The sequence below is a fragment of the Pongo abelii genome, chromosome 1, assembly GCF_028885655.2.
Source record: "Pongo abelii isolate AG06213 chromosome 1, NHGRI_mPonAbe1-v2.0_pri, whole genome shotgun sequence".
In the NCBI taxonomy this organism is placed as follows: Eukaryota; Metazoa; Chordata; class Mammalia; order Primates; family Hominidae; genus Pongo; species Pongo abelii.
The window spans coordinates 99,363,262-99,379,854 of NC_071985.2; the positions used below are offsets into that span (position 1 = coordinate 99,363,262).

General features: G+C 54.3%; 1 protein-coding gene across 4 annotated transcripts; it reads right to left on the reverse strand.

Moving 5' to 3' along the window:
• Positions 1–217: 217 nt before the first annotated feature.
• Positions 218–10,553, reverse strand: ZNF687 (zinc finger protein 687). Of its 4 annotated transcripts, none has more exons than XM_009244492.4 (9): positions 9,972–10,553; positions 3,691–5,819; positions 3,391–3,569; positions 2,826–3,002; positions 2,553–2,715; positions 2,087–2,416; positions 1,860–1,972; positions 1,520–1,661; positions 218–1,383 (listed from the first exon to the last, which is right to left on the reverse strand). In XM_009244492.4, the coding sequence occupies exons 1-9, from the start codon at positions 9,979–9,981 to the stop codon at positions 889–891; spliced, it is 3,738 nt and encodes a 1,245-aa protein (XP_009242767.1). In that variant the 5' UTR covers positions 9,982–10,553; the 3' UTR covers positions 218–888. The 4 variants fall into 4 exon arrangements, with proteins under 4 accessions (XP_009242767.1, XP_054384206.1, XP_009242773.1 ...); XM_054528231.2 differs by lacking the exon at positions 9,972–10,553 and adding an exon at positions 9,641–9,738; XM_009244498.4 differs by lacking the exon at positions 9,972–10,553 and adding an exon at positions 8,740–9,472.
• Positions 10,554–16,593: the final 6,040 nt, after the last annotated feature.

The following is a 16,593-nucleotide window of genomic DNA, read 5'->3' on the forward strand; positions in this document are numbered from 1 at the left end:
CCAGGTTTTCTGGGGGAGTGCAGGGGGAGATGGGTGATGAGGTATGAACAGATGCCTCAGTGTCCAAGATACAAAAGGCACCACATAGAAAGAGGTTTGCTTTTTCCCTGCCTGTCTTGGTCACCACCACCTCTTCCCTGAGAAGGAAGGGCCTTCCATGTTCTCTCACCCGCTTCAAGTCCACATTGTCCAAGTCACAGAAAAAGATAGTCCTGAATGGAGATTCGACCACAAACAGTTTTAATGGTCTGGTTTTCTCCCTAGTTCCTCCACTGTTTGTTAGTATTATTATTACTACAAGAATAAAGGATTCCTGAGAGCCTGTCCCCTCCTCTCCTGTGGCCCCCTTGACAGGACTCATCCCTACCAACCCCCACCCTGGATTTCTGGGGGAAAAAAAGAAGTGAAAGGCACTGCAGGGGTAGGGGGCTAGAGTGCCAGTGAGTTGGGGTTGGGGGGCGGGGGGCACTAGGGCAGGGCCCGGCCCAGAGGAGGAAAGTTCCAGTCCATGCCTGAAGGAATTGTGGAGGGGTGTGTCCATCCATAACATCCCCATCAGTCCTTCACTGAACCTGTCTAGCAGGCATACCTAAGTCCCATCCTCCCACCCCCAGGCCCACACTGGGGGTTCTGCAGCAGGAGCATAAAATTAATTAGTGTTGGGCTCAGAAAGGAGAAATGGAGGGTCCACTTTACTAGGACTCCAGGGCCAAACCCAAAGGGAGGTTGCAAATAACTAGAATAATGCTCAAATGCTCTTCTTCAGGGTGGAGAGACAGGAATTAACAAAATGTTAATGTTAATGAAACTCCCCAGCCCAGGGATCAGGCAGCAGCAGGGAAAACCAAGCTCCAAGAGGAAGGGGCTGGTTAGTCCCAGGCTCGGAGACTAGTTGTCCCCAATAGCCCCCTGCCGAGCCCTGATGAACGCCATGCCGTGCGTGCGGAAGTGGGTCTTGAGGTTGAGAGGGCTGTCGCAGCTCTTGCCACAGACCTTACAGGTCAGCGGGCCTCCAGAAGCAGGCAGGGGAGAGTCTCCACCATCAGGGTCAGACCTTGATGGAGGGGCCTCTTCCTCCCCATCCCCCAGCCCCAGGGCACTGGCTTTACCCACACCCCGTCTCTTCTTGTGGCTGATGAAACGGTGCCGGCTCAGGGAGCCAGGGGAGGCAAAGCACAAGCCACAGTCGAGGCACTGCTGGGCACCATCCTCCACCCTCAACCCCACCATGAGGCTCTGTTCTGTGGAGCCGCTGCTCCGGTAGCGCAGGGGGCCATGGCCTCCAGATCCAGGTCCGCCCCTGGGGGACTTGGCTGGCGGTGTCGTGCTGTCAGGCTCCTCACTGCAAGAGTCAGAAGACTGGCGGCGTTTCCGACCTGGCCCCTGAAGAAAAGTGGAAGAAACTGGGCCTTACCACCACCCCCACTGTCCCTGGCACCCCCACACTCGCTTCCTGAGGCCATGGTCTCTACCTTCCAGTTTCCCACTCTCTAGCACAGCAGGCCGGGCCTCTGCCTACCTGGGCTCTGGCACTGGAACCCCGAGCCAAGGTGGTCCCCCGGCCAGGGGACTGGGCCCCAAGCTGCAAGCCGTGCCGGACCTGGACATGTTTCTCTAGGATCAGGCGGCTGCTGAAGGTGCGTTTTCCCTCTGTGCAATACCTGAAATGGGAGAGTACAGGATGGCAGCAGGGGCAAAGCCCGAAGGCCAGGGCCCTTGCTTCCGAGGAGGGGGCTGCCGGAGCAGACGGAAACCCCAACCATCAGGCTACTTAAGACACGTCACAGGTGCAAAGGTACTTTGGCATGTAGGGAGAGTCACGTGCTGGGCAGGAAGAGGAAGCGGGGAGCAAGACTTACCTGCAGGGGTAAACTCGCTTGATGCCCTCGTGATTAACTCTGACATGGCGCCTCAGGCTGGGGGCAGAGCAGAAGGAGCGCTCACACAGGCGACAGGGAAACTTTTTCACTGACTAGGAGAGCAAGGGTAGATGTCAGAGCCAGGCTCCAGGACCCCATCCCCACTGTCACACTGGCAGTCCCAATGCTGCCCCCAGCCCATGGTACTCCCCTTGGGGCACACTCACCTTGCCATGCTCCTTCTTCATGTGGGCCACGTATTCATCACGCTCAGGGAACCAGGAGTGACACAGGCCACAGGTCCAGCCTCCAGGCCCCCCACCCCCACCCTTGAGGCCTTTGCTCCCTAGTTCCCGCCGAGGCCGTTTGGCTGGACGGGGGGGCTCAGGGGAGCTGGGTACTTCCTCCTCTTCTGAAGATGAAGACGACTCCTCAGTAGCAGGGGCTGCCCCTCCCTGAGAAACAGCCAGCTCCTCAGGCTCAGTCTTGGGGGTCAGCAGGGTACCCCCGGCCCCTTTCCCAGCAGTCTCCTCCAAGCGCCCAGACTGATGGGTGTTCTGTGAGAGGAGACAAGGGAGGTGCTGTTGTGGGGGAGGGCCTGGCTGTGCCAAAGCCCCCCACTTCTGAAGTATGTGGCCCCAGCCCCAGGTCAGTACAGCTAAGCACCCATCCCCCACCCCTCTGCTCCTGTACCTTGAGATGTTCCAGCATGGTCCTTTTTTGGGCAAAGAGCAGAGGACAAGACGGGCACTTAAAGACACTGACACGCTGGGGCAGCAAGTGCTGGTCGAAGTGTGAGGACAGGAGGGGTTTATGAGTGAAGACTGTGTCGCACATGGCGCACTTGTAGATCAGCCTGAGGTGAGGACAGTGCAGACATCAGGCAGGGTTGGGTGCAGCCCCTCCCCACCTGCGCCCCACCAGCCCTCCCTCCGTGGCCCGGCGCATCCCTCCCCCGGGCCTCACTTGGCCTGCTGAGTTTGGAAGCTGGGATGCTGGGAGTAGAGGTGGGCATGGGCACTTGGCCCAGACTTGAAGGCCATGGGGCAGATGGGGCACTTGTGGAAAACCTCGCAGTGCGACGTCTGGATGTGGGACTTGATGGAGTTCACACCCCCAAACACCACTGAACAGCTGGGGCACCTAGGGAGGAAGCAGGAGGCCCTGTGGTGAGGTGGGAGGCATCTCTGTGCCCACCCCGGGACCATACATTTATTTTCTGGGACTGGGTAGACTACAAGAAGGAAATCAGTAGTGGAGTATGAGCAAGGTGGAGAAAGGAGAGAGGTGCAGAGGCTGTTCCCCAAGGGAGGCTGCCGAGGGAGAGCTGGAGCTCCAGAGGTGGCCCTGCTTCCCTCCATCTCCATGGGTGACAACGGGAAGGCAGGACGTACTATCTCAGGGTTGAGTTTGCCAAAACAACAGGGCTGAGGGATATAGCAGGGAAGATGGGGGACCTTCAAAGGCCATCTGAGGCTGAGGCTAGGACACACGAAACCCTACAGTTCTATGGAGGAAGGGTCCGAGGCACCTGTATCCTACACGGCGAGAGACGTGCAGACAGGCCTCCCGGAGATGGGTCTGAAAATTGGCTTGCAGGAAGTTGCCCCCACACTCAGGACAGACGTGGGGGGGTCGATTCTTATGCATGCGCTGGTGGGCGCTGAAGCTGCAGCGATTGGGGAGCATCATGGGGCAGGTTGGGCACACCTGTCGAGTGGGTTAAACAAGGAAAGTTGGTGAGGAGTGTCCTGTCTCCATTACTTCTAACCAAGCCCCCAATGCCTTCCTAGATCCTGTCCCCACAGAAGGGCTGTGAAAGGTGACTCACATTGCTGGTGGCCCCAGGGGCAGGGGGACCGAGCTGCTGGAAGTGAGCTGCCATGCCAGCCTTGTCCCGGCACTGTTCCTTGCACTCCAGGCAGCGAAAGCATGTGTAAGCAGAGGTGGCAGGGGCAGCAGGCGGCTCTGTGGAGAGCGGCAGGACAGGGGCCTCAGCAGCAACTGTAGTAATGGCAGAGGAGGTGATGGCCCCCTCACCCTTGCCCAAGACAGGCAAGGCCAGAGGTCCAGAGACAGGTGGGACAGCTACAGGCAGCAGGGGTGTGATGTCCGGCTGCCCCACCATCTGGTCAAGGGCTACAGGCCTCATGACCAAATGTGAGCACTGCATGACGAGCCCCTTGTCCTTGTGTTCACGTGCATGCAGGAGCAGGCTGCACTTGTTGAAGAAGACCAGGCGGCGGGCGCAGTGGTTGCAGGTGACCTCGATGCGCATGCTCCGGCGGTCATAGTGCCGTGCCAGGCTCTTCTCCAATGAGAAGGCATCCCCACACTCCAGGCAGCGGTAGCCGGTGGGAGGCAGGGCCAGCCCAGCCTCAGCTGGTGGGCTCAGGTTTGGCCTATAGGCAGGGAGCAGGTTCTTGCTGTTGAGGATCTTGTTGAAGGCCTCCACCAGGCTGGACTGGGTCCGTGATATCACTGTGCCGCCCCCTGTACTTGGCCCAGTAGCTGTCTTTGAAGGTTGCACCATCACCACCGAGGCACCATTCACCTTCTGTCCCCCAGTCCCCAGCCCTGCCCGCCCGTCAGCCTTAGGCAGGGCTTGGGGCACCAGGCCTAGCACATTCTTAGCAATCATCTTAGGGCTAGTGGCAGTCCCCCCAGGCAGCACCACAGCCTTGCGGGCCACACTGGCTGCCATCAGCATGGCAGTACTGGCGTTCTGGATGGTGGCCACAGGCAGCACAGTGCCTTTCAGCCTTGTACCATCACCCAACTGTACGCTCACCACCTTTGGACCCTCAGAAGTAGGTGTTGCAGGGGACAACTTCAAGAGGCTAGCCTCAGCCAAGAAGGCCCCCTCAGCCAAGGGGGCAGGTGGATCAGGATCTGAGGGGACCCGAGTTACAGTCCTTGTGATATTCCCGCAGGATGTTTTAATGGTCTTGATCCGCACCTTAAGAGGCCTAGAGGAGCTGGAGGCAGGGGAGTCATTGCTGTCCTCATCTGCAGCCTCGGCCCCACTAGAGGGACTCTGGGGACTTCCTGGGGAAGACTTGTCCACTGGCCCCTCATCTTCTTCTTCCTTCAAGGGCTGACAGACGGGCACTTTGGGGGAGGCAAGAGGGCTCTGGTGCTCTGGAGACTGCTTGAAGAAGGACACCCCAGCAACTGGGGGAGGTGAGGCACTGGCAGGGATGTCCGTGGCCTCAGGGCTGGAGCCTGAGCCTTGTTGGGCTAGGACCTGGGGATGATGGGGGCTGCAGCTCTCCTGCTTCAAGGCCCCCAATGGTGGGGAAGAAACGGGTGGCTGCATGCCTGGGCCATTCTCCTGGGCCAGCTCAAAGGAAGAGGGGAAAGGAGGTGGGGTCATAGCCCCCTCCTGAGGGGGAGAGGGTGCAGAGGGAGGCAGGGGATCCGGGTGGTCCCCTGGCTCAGGGCCAAAATGAGCAAACAGGTCCAAGGGAGTTTTGCCTTCCATGCCTTTTTCTTTCCAGGAGCCCCCACTGGGAGGAGCAGGAGAGTGGGGAGTTCCTGGGAGGGAAGGTTCAGGGCTCCCAAAACCATTCTGCATTCGATGAGGCCCCACAGACCCTTCCTTAGTTACCCCAGCAGCCCGGGCCCCATCTCCTGCTGAGCCTCCAGCCAGGACCTCAGACTGCTCAGGACACACAGTGTTCTTGACAATGACACTGACTACAGAAATGTCTGGCGGTGGCAGGTCATGGTCAGAGGCCTGGGCTGGAACTCCAGGGCCATCCCCAGCAGAGGCTGCTGCTGTGTCTTCAGATTCACTTCCCACACCTGGTTCTGGCTTCCCTGGGCCTCCTGGCCCCTCATTTTCTTCTGGCCCAGAATGGATGGCTTCATTCGCATCAATGTCAGGGATGTCAAAGGCAGCAAGGAGGTCATCAAAATCAGGGGTCTTCATATCCCCCATATCGGCAGGTCCCAGACCTGATGAAAACAGGAATGAGGAGGAGAAACTGACATGTCTAGAAGAGAGATCCTGGAGCTCGTCCCTCAGCATCTCCATATTTATCCTCTCTCAGAACCCACATACACTCCAACTTAGGTACACCTCCGCCACAGCATGAATCCCTACAGAGCTGCTAGGTTTGCCAAACCCTAAAATCAGAAGAGGGTTAGTGTCCATACCTTGGTGGGCTCCAAAATCCAGAGAAAGCAGGGGAAAAGAGAGTTCTTAGAAATACAGGGAAGGGGCCAGGTGCGGTGGCTCATGCTTGTAATCCCAGCGTTTTAGGAGGCTGAGGCAGATGGATCACTTGAGGTCAGGAGTTTGAGACCAGCCTGGCCAACATGGTGAAACCTTGTCTCTACTAAAAATACAAAAAACTAGACAGGTGTGATGGTACATGCCTGTAATCGCAGCTACAAAGGAGGCTGAGGCAGGAGAATCGCCTGAACCCATGAGGTTGAGGTTTCAATGAGCCAAGATCACGCCACTGCACTCCAGCCTGGACAGAACGAGACCCTGTCTCAAAAAAAAGAAATACAGGGGGCTGGGCACGGTGGCTCACGCCTGTAATCCCAGCACTTGGGGAGGCAGAGGCGGGCGGATCACGAGGTCAGATCAAGACCATCCTGGCCAAGATAGTGAAACCCCGTCTCTACTAAAAATACAAAAACTAGCTAGGCATGGCACCACGCACCTGTAGTCCCAGCTACTCAGGAGGCTGAGGCAGAAGAATTGCTTGAACCCGGGAGGTGGAGCTTGCAGTGAGCTCAGATCGTGCCACTGCACTCCCACCTGGGCGACAGAGCAAGACTCCGTCTCAGAAAAAAAAAAAAAAAATACAGGGAACAGGGAAGGGTAATAGAGCTCAGGGACCATTCTGGTGGAAACCATCTCATCCCCTCCTGTCCCCAGCATAGAACCAAATAATCGATACTATTATTAAGGAGGATGATGTACATGATGCTCTAGGTTTAAGGGCTCATTCATGTCCATATGGAATCAATTCATATTCTTCACGGATCTTCTGGGGTCCACAGAAATCTGAAAGGCTACGTGTACAAAGGGACAATGCCGTAAGCCAAGACTTAAGAAATGATCCTCGTTCAGTTTTATCAGGGGCCTGCAGTACAAGCAAGCTTCTTCAGTGCCTTACTTTTGCTGTTTCAAAGAGGATACAAATGGCCGGGTGTGGTGGCTCACATCTGTAATCCCAGCACTTTGGGAGGCCAATCACTTGGGCCCAGGAGTTCAAGACCACCCTGGGCAACATGGTGAAACTCCCCAGGCATGATGGCACGTGCCTGTAGTCCCAGCTACGCCTCCCAGCTGACATGGGAGGATCCCCTGAGCCCGGGAGGTCGAGGCTGTGATGGGCCATGCCACTGCACTCCAGCCTGGGTGACAGAGTGATACCCTGTCTCAAAAAAAAAAAGGACAAGACAGAGAGCACAAGTGATCTATGTATCATAGGGTTATTCTGAGCATGATACGAAATTGCTAATGTAAGAATCACACCGAGAATATGATTTACTATTCCAGATGAACCAAGCAAGGACATGTCAGGTCAAGGAGGAGCTGGAAAGGAATAAGCACTGGAACTCTAGGGCTGGGGTCGGAGGCAAGAGTCAGGGGTCATGCAGGATCAAGTCTAGGGCACCTGGGCCATCACTGGCACTTGGAGATCTAGAGCTTGGTCAGCAAGGAGAAAAGGACTCAAGGAAATTACCCAAGAGACCAAGATGGAAAGAATAAGACACAGGAACAGAAAGAGACAAAGAGAAGAGACAGAGGGGAAAATGGTGATGGCAGCCTGGTCATAAGGGCCCCAGCCTAGGCCTCTCCTGTCACAAACACCTGCTGCTCGCTCACTACCTTCCCCAGAGTGCCTGGCCCTCCCCTAGCCAGCCCTTCCTTCTCCACCCCTCCCCATCTTGCTCTCTCGAGGCTAAAACTCCCAGGATACATACACACTTCTCCAGCACAGCTGCCACAGTGGGGAAAAGCCAGGTTCCCTCACCCCTCACCCACCATTTCTGCTCCGAGCTCCTCACCCCATTCCATCCCCTAACTTAAACTCCTCACCCTTTCCATTTTCCTGTGGCAACAGTAGCCCAGGAAGTTTCACCTAGCCTCAACCTGGCCGAGTGCAAAAAAATAAAATTAAAAATCCCACAAGAATTATGTGGCACTAATCCAACAAGCAGGCCAGCTCAGAGTTTGTGGGAGACCCAGGTCTGTCCCCTACCAGTGTCTCCCCATGAGTGTTTCTGTATCTACGAAGAAGCAACTAAAGAGTCTATCTCTATCCATTCCCTGCCCAGGTTGCAGACCATTTCCCAGCCAGTTCTCCCACCTCTCTCCAGTCTTCAGACTGTAACTAGAGACAGTCCCAGCATGTGGCAGCGGGGATTGCTGGGACCAAGGTTGGGGTGGCAGCAAAACCAAAGGGGGAGTCCTTCCCTCACCCCCACCCTATTCAATTCTGCAGAATCTGGGTTTAAGCAAAAACGCTTGTCTCTATAAGCCTGGCTCCTAAGCCTGGTTCCCTCCTGACCAGAGGCCTGAGCTACCTTCCACTCAGGTACTCAGAAAAGTGGACTGGTACAGCGAAGACCAGCGGGGACTAGGAGAAAACACCTGCGAACTCACCCGCCAGCCACCTCCCTCTTGGGTGTCCCAGTGACTTAGAGGTCATCCGATGGCCACCCACCCAGACAGTCGACCAAGCAACCCGCCGAGCTCAAGGCCAAGGAGGATCAGGCCTTCCTGCGACTGCTGAGCCCTGTCTCTAGGGCTCCTATCTCCCCCGTCCCCTTTCCCTCTGTGGTTCCCCAAAAGCCAAAGAGGCTGAACAGGAAGAGGCTGAACAGGCCCAGGTCGAGTGGGGGCTCCACTGACCTTTGCCCGGGCCCAAGGCCTGCAGCGCAGAGGAGGGCGAGGGGCTGGCGGAGATTAGGTTGAGGCCAAGCTGGGCAGCGGGCGGAATTAAGTCCCTGCCATCTGCCGAGGGCCGGCGCGGGGAGCAAGTCCCGGGTTTCGAGGAGGGGGCGGGGTGTACACAAGAGAAACTACAAGGGAAACTGAGGCGCGCGGCGCTTCTCTCACTCGCACCGGCGTGCGAAGCGAAGGCCGGGCCTCAGCCAGGCCAGGCCCTTTGGGAGCTGCTGCGCAGCACCTGGGGACCCAGGACTACACAGGATGGGGTGGGGAGCTGAAAAGAGGGGAGGAGAGAGGGGACGGTCTCTGCGCGACTCTCAGCTCTCTAGCTGGGGTCCGTCCCAACTCGGACCTCGTCCCCTCCCCTCCGGGCGCAGCGGAGCCTCCTCCCGCCGCGCACTCCCGGAGGCTCGCTAAAGACTGGAGACTGATCGGGGGGTGTGCAGGGGGCCGGGGGCGCAAGCCTGAGTCTTGCCCGGGCGCTGACCCGCACCCAGTCGGGGTGCAGGTTCAGCTCCGGCCTGGCCCAGTTCCCCCGCCCCCATCCCCGGGAACGGACACCATTTTAGGTCGCGACATCCCGCAGCCTCCAATCTCCGGGCCGCACTTCGGGTGCCTCTCGAGCCGGGGGCGCCAGGACCTGGGGTTCTCGACCCTCCTGGGGGTTTACCCGGCTAGGGACTGTGCTTTCAACAGGCCAGGAGTTTCGCCCATCCGCCCCAATGGATGGAGGCGGTGTCTGGGCCTTCCTAGAAGCCGCCCCAGGGGGCGGCGCGGAGAAGGGGGTAGTTGACCAAGTGGGGGAGGGGCGGGGGTATTTACCCGCCCCCCCCAGGGGGCGGAGCCAAGGGCGGGTATTTACCCTAGGCACGCTTACTTGTTCCGCTCCTGGTGCGGGCCGAGACCCGGCGGTCTCTACCCGCCTCCAGCCGCTGCCGCCACCGCCGCCCTCCCCGCGGCCGCCGCTACTTCCTGCTTCTCTCCGGTTCGGCCTCCCCACTCCCTCTCCTCCCTCCGCGCTCCAGGTCTGGGCTGCCCGTTTTGGCACTCCCCACTGGCCCTTGCCCCCGTCGCTCAGCCCTGTGTCCCTCCCAGCCCCGCACTGGGTTGGCCCTAAATACTGCCGCTCGGAACTAGCCCCGCACAGTCCTCTTATGCTCATTGGGCAAGGGGCCGAGGCCCTGTGAAGATACCTCTCCCCATTGGCTGCGCCGGGGTCCGTCTGCCCCATCTGCAAGTCTCGTAAACGATTGGCCTCCGCCACTGTCGCTTAGAAAGAAGCCAGCCTGCTTCCCGGCTTTCCTACTGGAGGGGGGAGCACCCAGGTGCGTCTCCGCCCCTCGCTCCCTACTGGCCGCTCGAAGCTTGAAGCTGCAGTTCACTTTCGCGAACGTAAGGAACCCAGCTTCTGTGTGGTGGGCACTGAGAGCAGAACCGCATTGAGTCGAAGTGGAGCACGGAAGTGTAGGTCCTTTTGCGCTGTTTCAAGCTAAACCCGTGTCACTGATGCCGTGCAGAAGTTACAGAATGGGACGCCACCCCAAACATTACGTCATCCGCTGACCATTTCCTCGCGGTCTTCCCACCGTCTAAATCGCCATATAATCTGATGGATGGGGTCCTCGCGCGGGCCAGCTCCTGGGCGACAGCGTAACCCGTCGCTCCTCCCTCTGCGGGAGGGCGTGGACGGGGCACGGGATTTGGAGCGTGGAAGGAATCGGGACCTAAAGGTTGGGAAGGGCTCCCGGACCGGAAGCGGGGGAGGTGACGTAGGAGTGCTGGCGTGGCCTGGGCCATTTCCAAAGAGGCCTTAAAGGGGCAACTGATAGGCGACCTAAGTATGGGCTGGGGGGAACCGCCAGCTCCATTTCCCATTTAAGGGCTTCCCTTTTCCCCGCCCCCAGCATGGAGTGGGGGTGGGGTCAAGGTCGAGTTTTCCCGCGCTTTGTTGCCACGCCCTCTGGAGGCGGGGGAAAGGGAGGAGTCGCTCGGAAAATGAATCTCTTTGATGCTCTAATAGCACTCACTGGCAGAATTCGTCTGCAAATCCAGCGTGCCACCTCGCGCACGCAGCCGCTCGTTAACGGCGTGGTTTTTAATTTTTTTAATTAATTTTTTTGAGGCAGAGCCTCACTCTGTTGCCCAGGCGGGAGCACAGTGGCGCGATCACGGCTGACTGCAGCCTCAACCTCCCAGGCTCCAGTGATCCTCCCGCGTCAGCCTCCTGAGTAGCTGGGACTACAAGTGAGCGCCAAATCGCCCGGCTAACTTTTTTATTTTTTGTAGAGACAGGGTTTTGCCATGTTGCCCAGGCTGGTCTCAAGCGATCCTACAGACGTGAGCCATTGTTCCCTGCCTTGGTGATGTTTTTTATTTTTTATTTTTTGTGACGGGGCCTCATTCTGTCAGTGCAGTGGCGGGATCTCGGCTCACTGCAACCTCGGCCTCCCAGGCTCAAGCAATTCTCCTGCCTCAGCCTCCCGACCAGCTGGGATTACAGGTGTGCGACACTACCCGCCTGGCCAATTTTTGTTTTTGTTTTTGTTTTTTTTGAGACGGAGTCTCGCTGTGTCGCCCAGGCTGGAGTGCAGTGGCGCGATCTCGGCTCACTGCAAGCTCCGCCTCCCGGGTTCACGCCATTCTCCTGCCTCAGCCTCCCGAGTAGCTGGGACTACAGGCGCTCTCCACAATGCCCGGCTAATTTTTTGTGTTTTTAGTAGAGACGGGGTTTCACCGTGTTAGCCAGGAGGGTCTCGATCTCCTGACCTCGTGATCTGCCCGCCTGGGCCTCCCAAAGTGCTGGGATTACAGGCGTGAGCCACCGCGGCCGGCCATTTTTGTATTTTTAGTAGTGACGGGGTTTCACCATATTGGCCAGGCTGGTCTCGAACTCCTGACCTCAAATCATCCACCCGCCTCGGCCTCCCAAAGTGCTGGGATTACAGATGTGACCCACCGCGCCTGGCAAAGTTTTTAAAAGTGGTTTTGTTACCCTGCCTAGGAGTCCCAGGACACCGGAACCAGGACTCCCCGGCGCGCCCGGAGAGTTTCCGAGCTCGTTTGAAGTATGAATTAGAACTTCTGGATGGGAATCCTGGAGCCACCACCTGCCCTATGGTCGCAATGGGCAAGTCACTCAACCTCCCAGATCCTGTTTTCTCATGAATAAAACGGGGATTATAATATCCACCTGACAATATTATTTTTGTGAGAATTAAATGAGTTTAGAATGTAAACACGCTTTGTAAAGTAACTAGCAGTTGGGATTAGTGTGTCCTTTCTCCCGGAGCCTTGCATCCTGTGTGCTCGGTCCGCCTGCATTTGCTCCCAGTTGCTCCAGCTCAGGTGCTCTTCCTTCTCTGAGCAACTAATTAAAGGTCCCTAACCCGATGTAACCAACCGGCATTCCATTTCCACCTCCTCTTCTGGTCTCCCTATGCGGAATAACAATTACTACTCATATACACATAATATTATGGGAGGCTCACGCCTGTAATCCCAGCACTTTGAGAAGTCTAGGTGGGTAGCTCGCTTGAGCCCTGGAGTTCGAGACTAGCCTGTGCAACATAGCAGGACTCTGCCTCTACAGAATATTTGGGAAAAAAAATTAGCCAGGGGTGTTGGCAGGCGCCTGTGATCCCAGCTGCTGGGGAGGCTAGGATGGAAGGATCGCTTGAGCCCAGGAAGTCAAAACTGCCGTGAGCCGGAATCGCACCACTGCACTCCAACCTGGGAGACAGAGCGAGACCCTGTCTCAAAAACACACACACACAAAGAAAAACTTTATTTTATTAATAAACATATTATTAATAACTCATGTAGTCCTTACCACAACCATGGAAGGAGGTACTATTTCAGGTACTGGAGATGTAGCAATGAACAAAGCAGACAAGAAGCCCTGTCATAAAACACACATTCCTAAAGAGAAGACAAACAATAAATAGAAATGATAGCTGCCAAGGAATAAAATAGAGCTATCAAGCCATGCAAAGACAGAGGAATCTTCAATGCATATGACTAAGTGAAAGAAGCCAATCTGAAAAGGTTGCATGCTGTATGATTCCAGCTATGTGACATTCTAGAAAAGGCAAAACTATAGAGAGTAAAAAGATCAGTGGTTGGTTGCCGAGGGTTCAGGTGGAGGGAGAGAGATGAATAAATAAATGGAGCACAGGGGACCCTTAGAACACTGAAACTATTCTGTGTGATACTGTAATAGTGGATACGTGGCATTATTCATTTGTCAAAAAGCCATGGAGTGTACAACACAAAGAGTGAACCCTGTGGGCATGGTGGCTCACACATGTAATCCCTGAACTTTGGGAGGCCAAAGCGGGAGGATCAACAAAAAATGTGAAAAATTAGCCGAGTACAGTGGCACACACCTGTAGTCCCAACTACTCAAGAGGCTGAAGCAGGAGAGTCCCTTGAGCCCAGAAGTTTGAGGCTGCAGTGAGCTACGATCCTGCTGCCGCACTCCAGCCTGGGCAACAAAGTGAGACCCTGTCTCTTAATAATAATGTATCCATATTGGTTCATCAATTGTAACAAATGTACCACACCAATGCAAGATATTAATAAATAATAGAGTAACCTGAGCAACATGGAGAGACCCCATCTCTACAAAAAAACCTTTTTTTAAGTAGCATGGCATGGTGGTGCATACCTGTGGTCCCAGCTACTTGGGAGGCTGAGGAGGGAGAATCACCTGAGCCCTGGAGGTCAAGGTTACAGTGAGCTGTAATCACACCACTACACCCCAACCTGGGCAAAAGACCAAGACCTTGTCTCAAAATAATAATAATAATAGGGGAAACTGGAGAGAGAGGATGTGTGGGAACTCCCATTTGTGCTCAATTTTTCTGTAAACCTAAAAATGCTGTAAAAAATAAAGTATTGATTTAAAAACAAAAACAATTAAAAAACAAAGCAGGCGGCTGGGTGCAGTGGCTCATGCCTGTAATCCCAGCACTTTGGGAGGCCGAGGCAGGTGGACCATGAGGTCAGGAGATCGAGACCATCCTGGCTAACACGGTGAAACCCCATCTCTACTAAAAATACAACAAATTAGCTGGGCGTGGTGGTACACGCCTATAGTCCCAGCTATTTGGGAGGCTGAGGCAGGAGAATCGCTTGAACCCGGGAGGCAGAAGTTGCATTGAGCCGAGATCGCACCACGGCACTCCAGCCTGGGCGACAGAGCAAGACTCCGTCTCAAAAAAAAACAAAAACAAAAACAAAGCAAGGAAAGATGACAGCAAGTGTGGGAGGGTTGCAATTTTAGATAGGGTGGACAATAAAGGCCTTTTCGAGAAGATGGTGGTTAAGTAAAGGTCCGAAGGAGATGAGGGAGTGAGCCATGCAGCTATCTGGGACAAGAACATTCCAGGAAGAAAGAACAAGTACAAGGTCCTCAGGTGGGGAGTGTGTTCCAGAGGGGGTGGGAGGAGTGAATTGGGTCATGGGATGCTTTGGAAGCTATGGGAAGGTCTTTGACATTTTCTCAGAGTGGGTTAGAAAGCCATCAAAAGGAGACAGATGACATGGTGGCCTGAATTATGTTTTAAAAGGGTTGAAAGTGGGGTGTGGGAGAAAGAAAAAGACTCCAAAGCTTGGAGGCTGAGGAAGTAGAAGCATGATGTTGCCCCATTTCTTGAGCTGAGAAGACTACAGGAGACGCAGGTTTTAGGGATTAGGTCGGTAGCTCAGTTTTAGTCATGTTGAGGTATTACACATCCAAGTGGAGATACAAAATGTAGGTGTCATCAGCTTATAGATAGTATTTAAAACCCAGGTCAGAATGAATGAGATCACCAAGGGAGGATTGAGGTATGGGAAACTCCGAAGTTAAAAGGTCAAGGAGATGAGAAGAACAGCAAAGAGGAAGGATGGAACCAGGAGAGTGTTGTAACCTTCAAGCTAAATTTAAAAAGTATCTCAAGAAAGAGGAAGAAAGAATGATAGTCAGATGCCACTAAAATATCAAATAGGATGAAACCTGAGAATTGACCAATGGATTAAAGCAAAACGGAGGTCACTGGTGATCATGATGAGGAGAGAGTTGATGGAATGGTGGGGACAAAAGCCTGCATGGAATGGGTTCACAAGAATGGAGGAGGAAAAAAGAAAAGTCACTATAAAACTCTTTCAAAGGAAGGAAGGAGAAAAAAGATGGTAACTAGAGGAAAAAGAGCGACCAAGAAAGGACTATTTCTTTTAATAGTTATATTTTTTTCTCATCAGGTTCTACTGGCCCAAGGAAAGGACTATTTGAAGATGAAGAAGTTGTATGTTAGTACACGGGTGGGGAGGATCCTGTAGGCAGAAAAACCGAAGTTGTAGCAGAGCGATAAGGAAAGTTTCTGGAGTCATGTTCTTCAGAAGGTGAGTGACAGGGTCAAGCTCACAAACAGAGGAATTGCCTTACACAGGGGCAGGGACAGTTCCCGAATAATAATTGGGAGAGAAGGCAGAGTGAGCGGGCATGGGTCGAGGGAGCTGGGGAGCTGTGGGATATCTCTTTGTTGCTTCTGTTGTCCAGTGGTATAAGAAACAAGAACACGTGTTGTCAAACTCTTCATAGGACTAAAAAATCAAGATCACTCTCTAAGAGTGAGGATGATGAAGAAACTAGGAATTTGAGGAGAAAAAAGGTAGGAAATAGGCATTCAGGAGAGAGGAATGGACTAGAAGGGGAGATCAAGAGACTGAGATGCCAGTGGCCTTGAAGATTCATTTACCTGGATATTTAAATCAACAGGAATGGGCCGGGTGCAGTGGCTCACGCCTGTAATCCCAGCATTTTGGGAGGCCAAGGCCGGTGGATCACCTGAGGTCAGGAGTTCGAGACCAGCCTGACCAACATGGAGAAATTCTGTCTCTACTAAAAATACCAAAATTAGCCGGGCGTAGTGGTGCACGCCTGTAATCCCAGCTACTCGGGAGGCTGAGGTAGGAGAATCACTTGAACCTGGGAGGCGGAGGTTGTGGTGAGCCAAGATTGTGCCATTGCGCTCCAGCCTGGGCAACAAGAGTGACACTCCAACTCAGAAAAAAAAAAATTCTTGAACTTCACATACAGAGTATGATTATATATATATATAAAATAAATATATAGTATGATTCCATTTATATAAATTTCAAGCCAGGTGTGGTGGCTCACACCTGTAATCCCAGCACTTTGGGAGGCTGAGACAGGTGGATCACAAGGTCAGAAGTTCAAGACCAGCCTGGCTAAGATCCTGAAACCCTGTATCTACTAAAAACACAAAAATTAGCCAGGCATGGTGGCACGCATCTGTAATCCCAGCTACTTGGGAGGCTGAGGCAGGAGAATCGCTTGAACCCAGGTGGCAGAAGTTGCAGTGAGCCGAGATCACGCCACTGCACTCCAGCCCGGGCGACAGAGCAAGACTCCATCTCAAAAAAATAAAATAAAATAAAAATAATAAATAAAGTTCAAGAACAGGCAAAGTAAATCAATGGGATAGTAGCAGAATTGTGGTAACCATTGCCTGGGAAAGAGTAAGAGGAATATATATATATATGCACACACACTCACACACACTTTTTTTTTTTTTTTAAACAAGGTCTTGCTCTGTCACCCAGGCTGGAGTGCAGTGGTGCAATCACGGCTCACTGCAGCCTCAACCGCCTGGGCTCAAGTGATCCACCCACCTCAGCCTCCCAAGTAGCTGGGGCTACAGATGTGAGCCACTGCACCTCGCTAGTAGGAGGAATCTTTAGAGATGCACACACAGACACACATACCCCCAGATTAATGGCGCAGCACCTTCTGTTAATAGCACCCACCAC